The following is a 17220-nucleotide window of genomic DNA, read 5'->3' as shown; positions in this document are numbered from 1 at the left end:
ATCAAGAAAAAGCCTAAAATTCAAATGCCCAACCCAGGTATCAGACTCGACAACTCGTAACACTCATCTCCTCTCTGTCTGCCTGTTTTCTGAGAGAATTGAAATTAAAAGAATTTCGTGATGTACAAGGAATGAGAAAGAAGACGACCTGCCACCGTCTGAAAAGGCCGCTAGCCAAACAGCTCATTCACCAATATGGTCGAAATAATATAGTTTTAATTCTATTAGAAATAATATAGTTTTAATGTTTAAAATAATATTATTTTGAACTTAGTTGTGAGCAAAAAAGGTTATTTTGAACTTATATGAATGTCCCAAAAGAGTTCAAGGGTGAATTTGAGTTTTGCTGTAATAGGGAAGTCTAAAACACAGCAACTCACTTTATTGATTGGGGAACCTACAGATGAACAGACAATATATGCAACAAGCAACTCATTCAGTTACTGAGAGGATCAGACATCCCCACCTCAACAACCAAACATGAGGACCAATGATGAAATTCTCACAGCCAACCTACAAGACCAATACCCAACAAACATAGAAGATGCCCTTTCCTCTTCACAGTGGGAACTGAAGCAACTTTTCAGTGATTGAGAAGCTAAATAGTACACAAGTATTTAGACTTAAATCTTGTACTTCAGTTCGGACATCAGGAAACCAGGCATGTCAAATGAGGAAGCAAACTTCTCAACGTCAGCCTTGAGGGCCTCAATGTCCTTGTTGTTCACCAGACCCTTGTTGAAGTCCTTCAAGAGCTTTCCATGTTCCTTTTGGATGCACAAAGTGATGGTTATAGCACGGTGGAGGAATTCTCCAATCTGCAAAAAGTCCTTCTCGACCAAACCTCTTGAAGTCATGGCTGGGGCACCTGCAAATACCAAACTCCAATCAATCATGGAGGTTTTTTCATTTACAACTTAACATGATCTGAAAAGTTTACTGTCATCCTGGACTGGATTTGTGGGACTACCGTCTTTTTCCCGTCCAACACATAAGTAAACTCTCATATTCCTGGACTTGAGAACTTTCCCCTAGTGACTTAACCTTGTAGATATTGTGACATCAATTTCTTGCGGTAGTAGATAACATACCAATTCTTACTCCTCCAGGAGCCAAAGCACTGCTGTCACCAAACACAGCATTCTTGTTTACCGTGATGTTGCAAAGATCACACAGCTTTTCAACCTTGTTGCCTGCAAGAATAGAATTAGAAAATCAAATTCCATGATGCAGAAAATATGCATAATCAGTAAATTCCACAAGCAAAGTCAATTCAAGCTTTACCGGTCAATCCAAGAGGTCGAAGATCCCAGAGGACAAGGTGGTTCTCAGTTCCTCCAGTGACCAACTTGTATCCCTTGCTCATCAAGTAGTTTCCGAGGGCAACAGCATTGGCCTTGACTTGTTTGGCATAAGCCTTGAACCCAGGGGTCATGGCTTGTTTCAATCCAACAGCCAAAGCACCAATCTGCTGATTGTGGGGACCGCCCTGAAGCGAGGGGAATACTGCGAAGTTGATCTTGTCTTCAAAGTCATATACTGCATCCTCTGGCTGGCCCTTCTTGGCTGGTTTGGGCCCCTTCCTGTAGAAGATCATACCAGCCCTAGGACCCCTCAAGCTTTTGTGAGTGGTGCTTGTCACAATATCACAGTACTCAAAAGGGTTGGCAAGTTCCTAAAAGCAAAAAGAATATAATTTTGAACAAATTAAGGTTTAGATATTAAAAAATATTTCAATACCGCACCAGATTTCAAGCTCAAAATGAAGAAATATCTACAAATAAAATGATGCAAGTTTACTATTTGTAATTCATAAACTAAAATTTCCATGCACCATCACTAAACAACCAAAAACCAAACACAGACAGAAATCAGATCCAGCAAAACCAATCAAGCTCATGCAAGTTAAGAACAGAGATCCAACAGTAACAATTGCCGGGCCAAATATAGTATATGCACCTGAGCAGCAATGAGACCGCTAGTGTGAGCCATATCGCAGAGCAAGAGCGCACCGCACTTGTCTGCAACAGACCTGAACCTAGCATAATCCCAATCCCTCGGGTAAGCACTGCCACCACAGATAATCAGCTTGGGCCTAAAATCCATTGCCTTCTCCTCCAACTTATCATAATCAATAAACCCAGTTTCAAAGTTAACCTTGTAAGGCAAGCTTTCAAAGTAAATCGAGGTAGCAGAGATCTTCTTCCCACCAGAGGTATAGTACCCATGAGTCAAATGACCACCGGAAGGAAGGTCCAAGCCCATGATCCTATCGTGGGGCTGGAGAACGGCAGTGTATGCGGCGAAATTAGCCGGAGAACCAGAGTAAGGCTGGACATTTACTCCCCATTTGGTGGGGTGGAGGTTGAAAGCCTGGAGAGCCCGGGAACAGCACAGGTTCTCGATCTTGTCAATATATTCATTGCCACCATAGTAGCGGTTACCGGGCATTCCCTCGGAATACTTGTTAGTGAGGGCACTGCCAAGGGCCTCAATGACTGCGAATGAAGTGAAGTTCTCGGAGGCGATGAGCTCGATTCCGGTGCATTGCCGACGCTTCTCCTTCTCAATCAAGTCATGAATTTCTGGGTCCACCGTGTGCAGAGGAGAATTTCCCCAAACGTTTACTGGATCCATGTCGACTGGAGGAGAGATTGAACTGAAGAAATATTTAGCGGTGGAGAGGTGTGAGAAGTGGAGGATTTTGCAAGGTTTTATAGGAGGAAGATGAGATGGATAATTAAGATTTTTTTTAAGAAAATGTGATAATTAAGATTAAAAAAATTACTTTTTGTAGTTTTTTATATTAAGATTTATTATTTAATTTTTAAGTATCGTGGTTATTAATAATTCAGATTTTATATTTTTAAAAATTTATTAAAATATTTTATTTTTTTATCAATAAAATAATTTTTTATTTATTTTTGTTATTAAAAGTATAATAAAAGAATAAATTAGTTTTTTGTATAGTAAGAGGAATTATTTTATTGAAAAATAGAAAAGATAAAATATTTTAATAAATTAAAATAAAGAAAATTTTAATAAATTTTTAAAAAATATAGAAATTTTAATAAATTGATAAAAATACCGACATTGATTTATTAATAATGTTAACACTCGAATATTAAATAAATAATTTTATTTAATAATAAAATTAAATTTTAAAATTTTTTTCTCTTATTTTCATTTATTTTTAAAAAAAAGAATAATTATTTCGTTATAAAAAGAAAAAATAAAAATTTTTTAATAGATTTTTGAAAATATAAATATATACGTATTAATAATATGAATTTTTAAAGATTGAAAAGTAAATTTTTTATTTTTATATTATTTTATTTTTAATAAAAAATAAATGTAATTCATTATTTTATTTGTATTTCATTTAAATTTTAAAATAAAAATATATTAAAAATCTATATTAACCCTAAAAATAGGTAAAATAGCTAAAATTATTTGCGGGGTATTAAATTAGAAAAAGAAAGATAGTGAATTTTAAAAATATAATTTACAACATTGCAAAAGTACCCTAACTTCAGTATACTGTGTTAATTGTTTCATGCTAAAATCCTAATTCAGTCATTTTTTTTAATATTTAATAAGTAAAAATATATTTTTTTATATTTGGTCCTTTTTAGCAAAAATAGAAAAAAGTTTGGTCCTTTTTAGCAAAAATAGAAGGTCAATTACAAAATATTATAACTTTATGTTTAATCACAGCAAAACTTTTAATTTTGTAACAAAAGCTGAACTTTTAATTAAAAGTTTTAATATTATTTTTTTATTTTTAAAATAATTTTAATTAATTTTAAATTAATATAAATATTATACCATTTATTATTTAGTTATTTTTTAAAATATTTAGTTAAATTTATATAATTATTTTTTATCTTTAATTAAATACGTAGCCTAAAAGTATTTAATTATTACCATTTCAAATGAATCTTTAAATTTAACTAGTTTTAAATTAAAAATTTTAATTACAATAATAAAAATTAATTATTTTTTAAGATAAATAGTTAATTAAATGATAAAAACTAAAAATTTGAAGCATGTGGTTACTTAAATTTAAATAATTTGTTATATAGATTTAATTAATATTTAAAAAGTTAAATAAATACCTTATAGAATGGCACTTCCTCTAATTTAAATTCATCAAAATTATTTAAAGGATTGTAATTAAAAAAATTAAAAATTTTTGATACAATTATAATTAAACATAAAATTTTAAAATTTTTTCTTGAATTTAATAAATTATTTTAAAAATTAATTATAATTCTAATAAATTTAAAAATGGAGACTTTATCATTGAAAATTAAAATTTTGATTAGAATAATAATTAAACACCAAGTTGTATTTGTTTTACCAATAATTTAAAATCTATCTATATATATAAAAATGGTGAGAGAGAGAAGAATAATTGAATTGTCAATAATACCCTTAAACCTTTAAATCATTTAAAATCATAATTAATTATTCAAATAGTTGATAATTTTATTTTTTAAAATTTAATTTTTAAAATAAATGATAATGTTATACTTTATATTAATTTTAATTGGTTAAAAAAATTAAAAAATATATAAAATAAATAACATAAAATTTTTTAAAATAAAAAATATAAATTAAGGTAATTTCATTATTTATATTATATATATATATATAGTATAAATAGATTAATATAAATTATTTAATATTACGCTATAATATGATTATTATAAAATTATATTGTATAATAAAATTAATATAAAATAAATTTTTAAATATTTACAAATATATGAAGTTAAATATTTGTATAAATATATATAAAAATTAATTAAATAAATATATTTATAATTTAGACTTTATAATAATCGTATAAAATATAATAATTACCGTTAAATTTGACTAGAGTTATTGTATTAATAAAACTATAAATTCAATAGAACACTTTCATATATTATTTTTAAATAAATAATAATATTATATTTTATATTAATTTTAATTAGTTAAAAATTTTTTTAATATATATATATATATACCATTAAATTTATAGATTTTGATATATACGTATATATGATAATTAAAAAAATTAATATTTTTATATATAATTATTAAAATAATAAATTTAATTATTATTTATTTGAATGTGATTGAGTTAGTAAAATTTAATTAAAATATAAATTTATAATATTGTATCTTATATATTATGAATATTTAAATTACCTAATAATACTAAAATTACATCTTCCATTGTTGAATAAAAGAAAAATTAATAGATATTAGCACATTTTTAATTAGATTGTTATTTATTCTAGTGTGTTAAATAAAATTAATATAAGATTTAATAATTTTTATTAATTTAAAAAAATAAATAAAAATACTATTATGAGATAAATTGAATTTAAATGAAATTTAATAGAAAATATTATATTATCTATATGCAATTGCTTATCAATTATTTTAATTATTTTTTTCTCTAATGCACACCTTTAATTTTTCATATTTCAATCGTATCCTTTCAATTTTCAAATATACCATTTGTGCCTCTCAATTTTCAAGAATAGTATTTGTACCGCTCAATTTTCAGAAATATCAACTATACCGCTCTCTTGTATATTCTTAGCTAATTTAGTTTTATATTAGCTTGATTTTTTATATGGGTTATGTGTTTTTTTTTTATTTTAGTTTAATATTTTGTAATTTATGAAATTTATATTATTACGTATTTATATTTGATTTGATATATTTATTTAAATAAAATTTAAAATTTAAGCAATATTTTAATAAAAATATAATTTTTGGTAAATTTTTAATTAAAAATTAAATTATTGTGAGAATATAAATAATTTAACAATATCAAATTATTAGATAATATGTTGTTATTTTAATTATTAGTTATTAAATTTGAATATTAAAGTAAAAAAATTAATATTTATCATAAATTAATATTTAAATTTTGGTTATATATATTAATAAATAAAAATATCAAAATTAAGATAAAATTATTGAAATAAATTTAATTTTAATAATATTAAATTATTAAATAAAAATTTAAATTAAAAAAATGATTGTAGCATAATAGACAATAATATAATTAAGTCATCGGATAATGATAATTTAATTTTTAATAAAAATATTAAAATATTATTATAATTTTAATTATTTAATAAAATATTTTAAATTACTCTTATTTCATTACATGGATTTTTCAATACTTTCGTAGTAAAAAAAAAAAGATTTACAAAATAGAAAATAAATGAAAAACTGTAATATGGATGAAATAATTATTTAAACATTTAATTAAATTTTATTATTAATCTAAATAATATTTAAAAAATAAAAAACTGTAATATCTTTAGTAACGGGTATTTGAATTCATCAGCTTCGCCAGCTCTCTTACCAATAAGTATTAGTTAATTTTTGGGCTTGGTCGAATTAGTTATAATATTTTAAATTTAATTAAAATTTTTTTTTATTAATAATTCTTAAATTTTAATAAAATTTATATATATATATTTTTTAAAAGTATTAGTTCGTTTCTAAAATATTTGGCAATAAATTGTTATAGACTTTTCACTGTTAGAATATATCCTTTTTATTATAAAATAGAATAATTTAAATTTTTTATAAAATTATTTATAATTTTAATTTTTTAATGAAATTTTTAAGTTAAAAAATAACTTTTTTATTATAATAAATATAATCGGATGGAAAAAAGTTCAGTTAAATTAAATTATTATGAAATTATAAATCATCTTTTAATGGTATTAATCATTGATTTTTTTTTTCTCAAGTGTTTCAAGACATGAAATAGTATTTGCTTATTCCTCACTCATGGTGATTTCTTTTTTTATATATATAATTAATTATTGTCTAAATATTAATAATTGATTCAAATCGCTAAGCCTGAAGCTTGTCTCCTAGCTCACCTAATTTTTTTCTAATATATACATATATATATTTATGAAAAATATTAAATTAATGAAAGTAGTAATATTTTAAAAAATATAATATTCAAATATAACAACTTATTTTTGTAAATAATTGAATAATAATGCTGTTAATTTAATATAATTTCATTATATTAATTTGTCAAAATGTATTTATATATTTAAAATCAACTTATTAATTTAATTTTTTTTATAAAATAAATATTACTTTTATGTAAATTTATAGAACAAAATATAAAATTTCATAAAATTTAAAATTATTTTAAAATTATAAAAAAATAATTTTTTAAATATATAAAAAATAAAATAAATAAAAAATTACCATACGAATGGATATAATAATAATAAATAGCCAGTGACATAGTATTGTATGGAAATATTCTCCAGCTGCGCCCGGGAGCGACCACCCTGCACGATCACAGATCGCGTAGATATTTTTTAATTTTTTATTATTTTCTTCCCACATCACTGACGCGGCACTTAAAAGCCGACCATAAACCTATGGGTCCCGCAGGCCGCGGCATATTGATTGGTGTAAAGTAAGACATCTGTCTGCTCGTATTTTTCAAGCTTAACATTACCACGCGATATTATTAATTATAAAATAAAATTTTTAACTTTTTATTTTTAAATTTTGACAGCCCACTTCAGATAAATAATTAAATATGTTGAATCAGTTGCCGATAAAGATATTTTAAATATGCTTTCTCCTTCGTGAAAATTATTTTTCAATAATTTCTTTTAAAAAATATGAATCATGAAGAAATATGACCTACATCATAACAAAGAGATAAAAATATATATATTTTTTGAAAATATTAAATAATTTATTATTTGAAAAATATTAAATAATTTATTTTAAAACTATTTACAAATTAACATATTAAATTACAAAATGAAAAGTCAATAATCAAATCAAACGCTATTTCATTTTACTGATCATCGGAAGACCGATCACTTCATCCTTCGAAATCAAATAATTGTCGCAACGGATCTTACTTACTAAACTCATCTGGTTGTACGGTCCTGATTTACGCAAGCGCCGAAACGTGCAACCAAAACAAGTGCGAAAAAAAAAACAGCACAGACGTCTCGTCAATAATATTTTTTTAAAATAAAAATTAAGAATTAAAAAAAATTTAAAATTTATTTGAATATATTTATTATTAAATTAAATACGTAAATATAATATATCATCAATAATATATTTAATAATTAAAAAAATTCCTGCTCCTAATGAGTCGGACAAATATTAATATAAGCAAGAAAGTTTTCCACTGCGTTAAGTAATCCATGGAAAATAAAATAATTTAGAGAAATAAAGATATTATTTTATTTAAAACATAAAAAGATAACATTTAAAACATAAAAAATATAAAAGTATATATATATATATAATTTTGTATTAAGTTATTATTATTATCTAAAATAGGGATACCTTTTATTTTTAATAAATCTTTTTGTCGTTTTTAAAATGTTACTCATAGCTTTCATATTTTCGTTGGGTTTTTTGCTTGAAGCATTGGGCTTAAATCACCTACGTGTTTCCATATTTTTCCTTTTACTTGTTTTTTTTTTTTTAATTATTTATTTATTTTCATTTTTTATTTCTTCATTTACTTCGTTCTAATTTTTAATCCAACATACATTTTTTCTGAAGGCTTTATGTCATAAGAGAAATTTTTTTAATGTTTGATTTAACTGTTTGTTATAGTTGATAGATATCTAAATAATTAAATTAAATATTTATTAATTTTTAATAAAAATAACTAATAGCGAATATAAAAATTAAAAAATTTTAAACTGACTGAATTAATTTATAAATTTTAATAATTAAATGATAGCGTTTGTTTACAATAATGTAATAAGTTTATAAACAGTTTATAAGTAAAAAAAATAAGCTGATACTCCAATTTTTTATTTTAATTTTTATAAGTATTCTGCTTATAAATTAGTTTGACAAATTAAATTACTATAATATTTTTATTAAAAAATTAAAATTAAAATATATATCCTCATTTAATAATAATTTAATTTATATATTTTTTAGTCATTATAATTTAATTTTTATAAGGTATTAATTACGATTAATTATTAATTATAATTAGCTATTTGTTATTAAATACTTTTTTTTCATTTCATAATTTTTATTTATTTTAATTTTTTACACATATTTAAAAAATATATTTTTTTATTTTTTTTAATTATACCCATTTTAAATATATTAAATTTTATTAAATATTAAAAATAGTTTGAAAATTTTTTTAAAAATAAAATAAAATAAAATAGATTTATAATAATCTATTTATATATTATTATAATTTAAAACAAATAAAAAATAAATAAAAATTATAAAATTATATCTAATAACTAAACCATGTCCGTTAAAAAGGCTTTTTGTCATAAGAGATATTTTTTAAAATTTTTGATTTAACTGTTTGTTATAGTTAATAGATATTTAAATAATTAAATTAAATATTTATTAATTTTTAATAAAAATAACTAATAGTGAATATAAAAATTAATTTTTTTAAAATATCTCTCAAATTTATTCAAAAAATCTAAAAATTAAAAAGTTTTAAACCGGTGAAATCAGTTTATAAATTCTAATAATTAAATAATGCATTTGTTTATAATAATGCAATAAATTTATAAGCATTTTATAAGTATTAAAAAAATAAATTAATACTCTCAAATTTTTATTTTAATTTTTATAAGTATTCTGCTTATAAATTAATTTGATAAATTAAATTATTATCATATTTTTATTAAAAAATTAAAATTACAATATATATTTTCCTTTAATTATAAACTAACTTATATATTTTTTAGTCACAATAAATGTATTTTTTTAAGTAAAATTAATTATTGTATTAATAAAATTTCATTAAATAAAAAATAGATATCATCCAAATAGAAACGATTATACCTAATAAATTATCTAAATAAAATATGACGAACCCATTTAACAGAAATATCAGTTCTAAAATTTAATAAAAATTTATAATAATTTAAAATTAAAGTCTGCATAAGATAATTTGATAAAAATGTTTCTTAAGTATTTGTCTAAACCCTTACATAAGATAATTTGGCAAAAATGTTTATCATTCTTTTCTCATATCTCGCGTATAAATCATTAAAATCTCCTAAACAATATTACGGAATAGAGTTTCTACGAGATAAAGTTCGAATAAAATTTCAAGACTGACATTATCGTTGCGATTCCGGAAGCCCATAATAACTAGTAAACCTCAATTAAACATTAACTTTCAAAACAACCGAATCAATAAAATTTGAAAAAAATCTAACTACAGAAACAAACACATGATTCTTCCACATTAATAAAAAATCTCCACTCAATCATTGTTTATTAATTGAGAAAAAACTATCAAAATATAAAAAATTACGAAAAAATTTTATAGAAAAGGTACATCATACAGAAATTATAAGTAACGATCGAAATATATTATTTTTCATCGATAGTCAATTAACGCATATATTCTTTTATGAAAAAGAGAAATAAAAAGTTAAATTTAAAAAATAGAAAAATGCGAGATTATCGAGTTATAAAGGAATCACATAGAGAAAAACTTAAATTATAAAAAACTTTAATTTTATAACAAACAAATGTATTTATAAGTTATTTTTAACCAAATAGACCGATTTTTATTTGCCATGAACACATATACATAATAGCTTAAAACTTAAAAGCGATTATAAGTTTAAAATTAATTTATAAATATTTAAGCTAAATTTCATAAGTTAGTTCAAACACTCCTTTAACAATTACATTTCAGATCAAACTCTATAATTAAAAATATATAACTATTTTGACTTTATTTTTACATTTCAACCATATTACCCACTTAAAACTTATTAACTGTAATTTTTTTAATTAAAATTTTACATTAATAAATTATTTAAAATTACAAAACATATTAAATAAATTAAAAATATAATAAATAATAATTAAATTAATTATAATATTTATTTTTTATTTTGTAGTGTTTATTATTATACTATAATAATTATGTATATGTATGAAAATAATTATTTTTAAAATTTTATTTTTAATAATTATATATATTATATAATAAATTGATATATATATTTATTAGTTATTTCATATTAATAATAACATTTACACATAATTTATCAAACATTTAAAGGTATTAGTTATATTCGATTATCAATTATAATTAGCTATTTGCTATTAGTATTATTTTCATTTCATAAATTTTATTTATTTTAAATTTTTATATATATTTAAAAATATAATTTTTTATTATTTTTTAATTTTATTCATCTTAAATATATTAAATTTTATTAAATATTAAAAAATATGTTAACATAAAAAAAAATTATAAGTGTAAATACATTATTTGTTGGTGATTTTTAATTTATGGTGGATATAATCATTATGTGACTTTGTTTTATTGAAATCATGTTATTTGTAAGTGAATAAAAATTATTGATTTGTTAATAAATTTAGAAAAATATAATTATTTTATTTTCATTTTCATTTTCTATGTCTAATTTTCTGTTTTTTTTTATCTATTTCAATAGAATTAGGGAAAATACAATAAGTATTAAAAACTCATTTACTACATATTTTAATTTTATTAATTTGTTATTTTATATAAATATTCTATGTGAAATTACTGTTATATAATATAATTTTAAATAAATTAGACTTTAATTTTTAAATTATATTATAATTAATGGATTTATTTTTATATTTTTAGAATTAAATATTTAAATTTGTTATTTTTATTTCATATAAATTAACGGTATTTTCATTCATTTTTTATTAATTTAAAATTAAATATAAAAATTAATACATTAATTATTATATAATTCAAAAATTAAAATATAATTTATTTAATAATTTTTCTTTAATCTCAGATGCCACCGACCACAAAGCACAACCGCCACCCCACCAAATCATCACCAATCATATACTTTACACGTTTCAATCACACCCACAGAACTGGTCTGATCATCGTCCATTTATCATCAGCCTCAAGGGGCCTGCTTAACTTTCCGTCTCCTACGCTGACGATTCTTCGGCTTCATCACATCCACCCACTCTCAAACTTCAAATCTCCGCTGTTGAATCTCACTTGTCTAAACTATATATACACTCTCGCCCTCACCCTATAACTTCGCTCGAACCCCTCTCTCTATTTACTCTTAAACCTCAGAGAGAGAGTGTGTGCGTCTATCTCTTCTTCCTCTCTCTCAAAAATCTCAGATCCAAACCCCAATCGACCTCTCCCGATGGCTTTGTTGGTGGAGAAGACCACTAGCGGCCGTGAGTACAAGGTCAAGGACATGTCTCAGGCTGACTTTGGTCGCCTCGAGATTGAATTGGCCGAGGTTGAAATGCCTGGTCTTATGGCTTGCAGAGCTGAATTCGGCCCTGCGCAGCCTTTTAAGGGAGCTAAGATCACCGGTTCCCTCCACATGACCATTCAGACCGCCGTCCTCATCGAGACACTTACCGCTTTGGGCGCTGAGGTCCGCTGGTGCTCTTGCAACATCTTTAGCACTCAGGACCATGCTGCCGCTGCCATCGCCCGTGACTCTGCTGCCGTCTTCGCCTGGAAGGGTGAGACTCTCCAGGAGTACTGGTGGTGTACAGAGCGTGCTCTTGACTGGGGTCCCGGTGGTGGCCCAGATCTGATCGTGGATGATGGTGGTGATGCTACCCTTTTGATCCATGAGGGCGTTAAAGCTGAGGAGGTTTATGAGAAGACTGGGAAGCTTCCTGATCCGTCTTCCACAGATAATGCTGAGTTTCAGATTGTTTTGACCATCATTAGAGATGGGTTGAAGACAGATCCCAAGAGGTATCACAAGATGAAGGAAAGATTGGTGGGTGTTTCTGAGGAGACGACCACTGGAGTTAAGAGGTTGTACCAGATGCAAGCTAATGGAACTTTGTTGTTCCCTGCTATCAACGTTAATGACTCTGTCACCAAGAGCAAGGTATTGTATTTGCTGACTCTCTTTTTGCATAGATCTGGCATAGATCTGGTACCTTTTTGCTAAAGTTGTTTACATTATGTTTCAGTTCTCCCATTGCTACTTCTGGTTGTTTTCCTTGACTATTATATCTAATATCTGGGGTTTGGTTATATTGATCTGAATGAACTAGACATGGTGCTTGCTAAAAAATGGATGATAAACTACTTACGCTTGAAAATGTTTTGTGTTTGCTGATTTAGTGTCAGCACCTTAATTTTGTCTACTAAGCTGTGTAGCTCATTATTTGGTTAGTGATTTCAGTGGTTTGAGAAATGGTTTTATTGTAATGATTTAGGTTAGGTTTTACTTCAGATCCTTATGGATAAGCTTAATAGTGTTTGAGTGTTAACTTTTTCTTTTCTTACTTTTTGACCTTAACTATTGCTATTAAGAAATGCAAATATCTTAATCATTGACATTACTTTTCCTCTTTTAATATGTAATAAAGTAGTTTTTGGTTGCTATTCACTGCTCAGTGGTGTTTACTTCATGATTTAAGCTCATTTATGAGCCACTTCATGAAGTAATTGGAAGTTGATTTAATGCTATATGGAACAATGCATCTCTGATCCTGTGTGATTCCATTGTCTTAGTCTGGTAACCTGCACTGATGCTGTTGCTTTTGTTGCAGTTTGATAACTTGTATGGATGCCGCCACTCCCTCCCTGATGGTTTGATGAGGGCTACTGATGTCATGATTGCTGGCAAAGTTGCTGTTGTCTGTGGTTATGGTGATGTTGGCAAGGGCTGTGCTGCTGCCTTGAAGCAGGCTGGAGCTCGTGTGATTGTGACCGAGATTGATCCCATTTGTGCCCTTCAAGCTCTTATGGAAGGCCTCCAAGTCTTGACTCTAGAGGATGTTGTCTCTGCAGCTGACATCTTCGTCACCACCACCGGTAACAAGGACATCATCATGGTTGATCACATGAAGAAGATGAAGAACAATGCCATTGTTTGCAACATTGGTCACTTCGATAATGAAATTGATATGCACGGACTTGAGACCTACCCTGGTGTGAAGCGCATCACTATCAAGCCCCAGACTGATAGGTGGGTGTTCCCTGAAACCAACTCAGGCATCATTGTGTTGGCTGAGGGGCGTCTCATGAATTTGGGTTGTGCCACAGGTCACCCCAGCTTCGTGATGTCGTGCTCTTTCACCAACCAGGTGATCGCACAGCTTGAGTTGTGGAGGGAGAAGGGAACTGGAAAATATGAGAAGAAGGTCTATGTTTTACCTAAGCACCTGGATGAGAAGGTTGCTGCTCTTCACCTTGGAAAGCTTGGAGCTAAGCTCACTAAACTCACCAAGGATCAGGCTGACTACATCAGTGTGCCCGTTGAGGGTCCTTACAAGCCACCTCACTACAGGTACTAAGATGGAGGGAAGAGTTTTTGAGAAAAAACTACAAATTGGGACGGCTTGATTGTTTCTTTTACAATTTGAAGATGATTTGAAATAGAATGTTAGGCTTTTTCTTCCTTTTTAAAAATTTTTTGTAGGATTTGTGTTTTGGTGGGGAAGTTGGGAGGAAAGAAATGTTGGTCTCTGTCGAAAAAGACCACATGGGATTAAATAAAGGTTTCGGATGGGGTTGTGTGTGATTTTGTTGGCTGCCATTTGTGTTTCCTGCAGCTCGTTATCATTTTATTCAACAAAAAGAAAAAAGAGGAAAAAATAGGATAGCTATTTGTTTTCTACAGTTTCTCTTGTCAACTTTTGGTTTTATAATGAAATTAGGATTAGCAAACTTGGATCAAACATAATCTCCTGCAATGTTGTACCCTAAAACATAATTGCAAACAAGCTTCATTGTTGGATTTCTATACTAGAGAAATGAAAGCTTTGGTAATCTTGAAAGCCCCACTGATGGGCAATTCTAGTTATGCTTCAAAACATGTGTTAACCGAACAGGGTCATAGATTGACAAGAAAATTGAGTTATGCAAGATGATGGTTATGCCAAGTTTGAATGGGGATGGGTTGGTTACTCATTCCGTACTAGGAAATTAGGCTTTTGATATGCAATGTTTGAAAAATAAACAGTTGGTGAACAATTAGAAAAGGTTGCGTATTGTAATTTGTAGATGGAGAAAGGTGGGGTCTCTGGTTGTGACTGGTGTTGGGTATGGCATGTTGTGACTTGTAAAGACGGTAATATACTCGGAGCCACATCTTTTTTAAATTTTTTTTTTTTTTTTTTTTTTGTTTAAAAAAAAAAATAGCAAATCTCCAAAGTAGTAATTTCCCAACATGCCATCATTGGTGAAAGAGTAGAGACAGACGACATAAGTGGATTTCCTATTTACACATTAGAATTGAATTAAAAATTCTTTAATTGAATTCAATTCAATTTAATTAAACTTATAATGAATCAATTTAATTTTATCATTTAAGAGTTTTTTTTTTTTTTTTCTATGGGTGATTCCAGCATAGTGCGAATTATTATTTCTTTCTAATTATAATTTTTAAAATTTAAGGAAAAAATAAACAGAAAAATAAGTCTTAAAAGTATGCAATTAATTAGCTTGGTAATAATTTTTAAATTAGTAATTAGTATTTTAACTTTTATTTATAAATCAGAGTCTAAAAAATAGATTATAAAGAAATTGATAAAGTGGCATATTTAAAGACAATTTAAATTTGTGCATTTGTATTAAGTGATACACTTAATATATTTTATTTTTAAATTATATTTTTATATTTAATCATTTATTAATTAATATATTCATAATAAATGTAATTTATTATTTTTATTTTTTATTTTTTTTGAAACAGGGGTTGGGGAGTCGAATCTCAGACCTCTCAGGTCTATCAGGATGCACTTTCCACCAGGAGTGCTAATTATATATATATATAATTTTTAAATTATTATTATTATTATTAATACTTGGCCTTTTAATTTTTTATAACTTTTTAATATAATATATTAATTTATAATTATAAAAAATTTAAAACTAAAACTACCTATATCTTTAAAATAATTAATAAAAAATTAATACATATTTATATTTTTAACTATAAAATGTAAAAAATAATATATTTAAATTATTATATTTCTAATATATTTAAATTATTATATTTCTATCATTAATAATTAATATATATATAATTACATGTTAAAATAGATTAAGGAGAGATTCACAGGTCACATAATTAATTTTAAATATTTATAATATGTGATGCAAATATATTTATAATTTTTTATTAATTTTATATAAAATAATAACTAATATATATATAATAAATATAATTTATTATTTTTAATTACAAATAATAATCTAATATAATAAATATAATTTTTATTATATTAATTGTAATAAATATAATTTTTATTCTTTTAATTATTAATAACCTTTTAATTTCATACTACTTTCTAATATAATAAATATATACAATCAATTAAAATATTATCAATTGTAATAAAAATATAAAATAATTAAAAAATTAATAGAATCAATTATATAAAATATTATTAAAATAAAATTTTATTAATTTAAATAACTATAAATATTAATAAATATAAATAATTAAAGTACAATAAAAAATAAAATCGTGATTCTAATCCTCTTAATTAATTGTTATAAATATTAAACAATCAAAATATTAAATTTAAATTACTACAATTTATTATATTAATAACTATAATAATTTTAATTTTTTTAATTTTCACGAAAATGTAACCTTATTATTTATTCTATATGAAATCCATTAACAAAATTTCTATTCCATTTCATATAATTATTTACACATCTCTCTTTCTTTTTTCCTTTTCAAATGACTTGTATTTAATATTTTTTTTTATTTATTTTCTTAACATCTAACATGAGATGCATTATAATTAAATTTCCCTCAACGATCCATTTGTGACTCGATATTCTCGCTTTTTTCTTTTCCTTAAATCTAACTAAGACAATCTATGTCAATTGACTGTCGATGATGAAGAAAAATATATTGTTGTCCCTGTTAAGAATTCTAGAGATATTTCGATCGTCACTTATAATTTCTGTATGATGAGATATTTCTAACATACAATCCAATCAATTTTTAAAATATGCGAACCTCTTTGGTAGATTTATGTCAGCAATTCTCAGACAGTTAATGTATTGAAGGATTTGATTACTAGTTACAAACCAGACATTTTATTTTTGATGGAACAAAAGCTCTTAGTTCTTGTATGAAATTTTTTCATAATTTTTTACATTTTGATGGTTACTTCTCAGTCAATAGACAAGGATTGGGAGGAGACCTTTCGTTAATGTGG

At 25.2% G+C, this 17220-nt stretch overlaps 2 protein-coding genes across 2 annotated transcripts; one reads left to right on the top strand and one right to left on the bottom strand.

Moving 5' to 3' along the window:
* Nucleotides 1–356: 356 nt before the first annotated feature.
* Nucleotides 357–2703, bottom strand: LOC110610302 (serine hydroxymethyltransferase 4). Its single transcript, XM_021750163.2, has 4 exons — nucleotides 1960–2703; nucleotides 1285–1675; nucleotides 1092–1193; nucleotides 357–868 (listed from the first exon to the last, which is right to left on the bottom strand). Exons 1-4 carry the CDS (start codon nucleotides 2635–2637, stop codon nucleotides 624–626), a joined length of 1416 nt encoding a protein of 471 aa, XP_021605855.1. The 5' UTR covers nucleotides 2638–2703; the 3' UTR covers nucleotides 357–623.
* A 9378-nt stretch (nucleotides 2704–12081) lies between these two features.
* Nucleotides 12082–14659, top strand: LOC110611193 (adenosylhomocysteinase). The gene is made up of 2 exons (XM_021751356.2): nucleotides 12082–12917; nucleotides 13588–14659. Exons 1-2 carry the CDS (start codon nucleotides 12207–12209, stop codon nucleotides 14332–14334), a joined length of 1458 nt encoding a protein of 485 aa, XP_021607048.1. The 5' UTR covers nucleotides 12082–12206; the 3' UTR covers nucleotides 14335–14659.
* The last annotated feature ends 2561 nt before the right edge of the window (nucleotides 14660–17220 follow it).

Source organism: Manihot esculenta, chromosome 3 (genome assembly GCF_001659605.2).
Source record: "Manihot esculenta cultivar AM560-2 chromosome 3, M.esculenta_v8, whole genome shotgun sequence".
NCBI lineage: Eukaryota > Viridiplantae > Streptophyta > Magnoliopsida > Malpighiales > Euphorbiaceae > Manihot > Manihot esculenta.
Note: the sequence above shows the minus strand (reverse complement) of the source record. Positions and strands in the feature narration are given on the sequence as shown.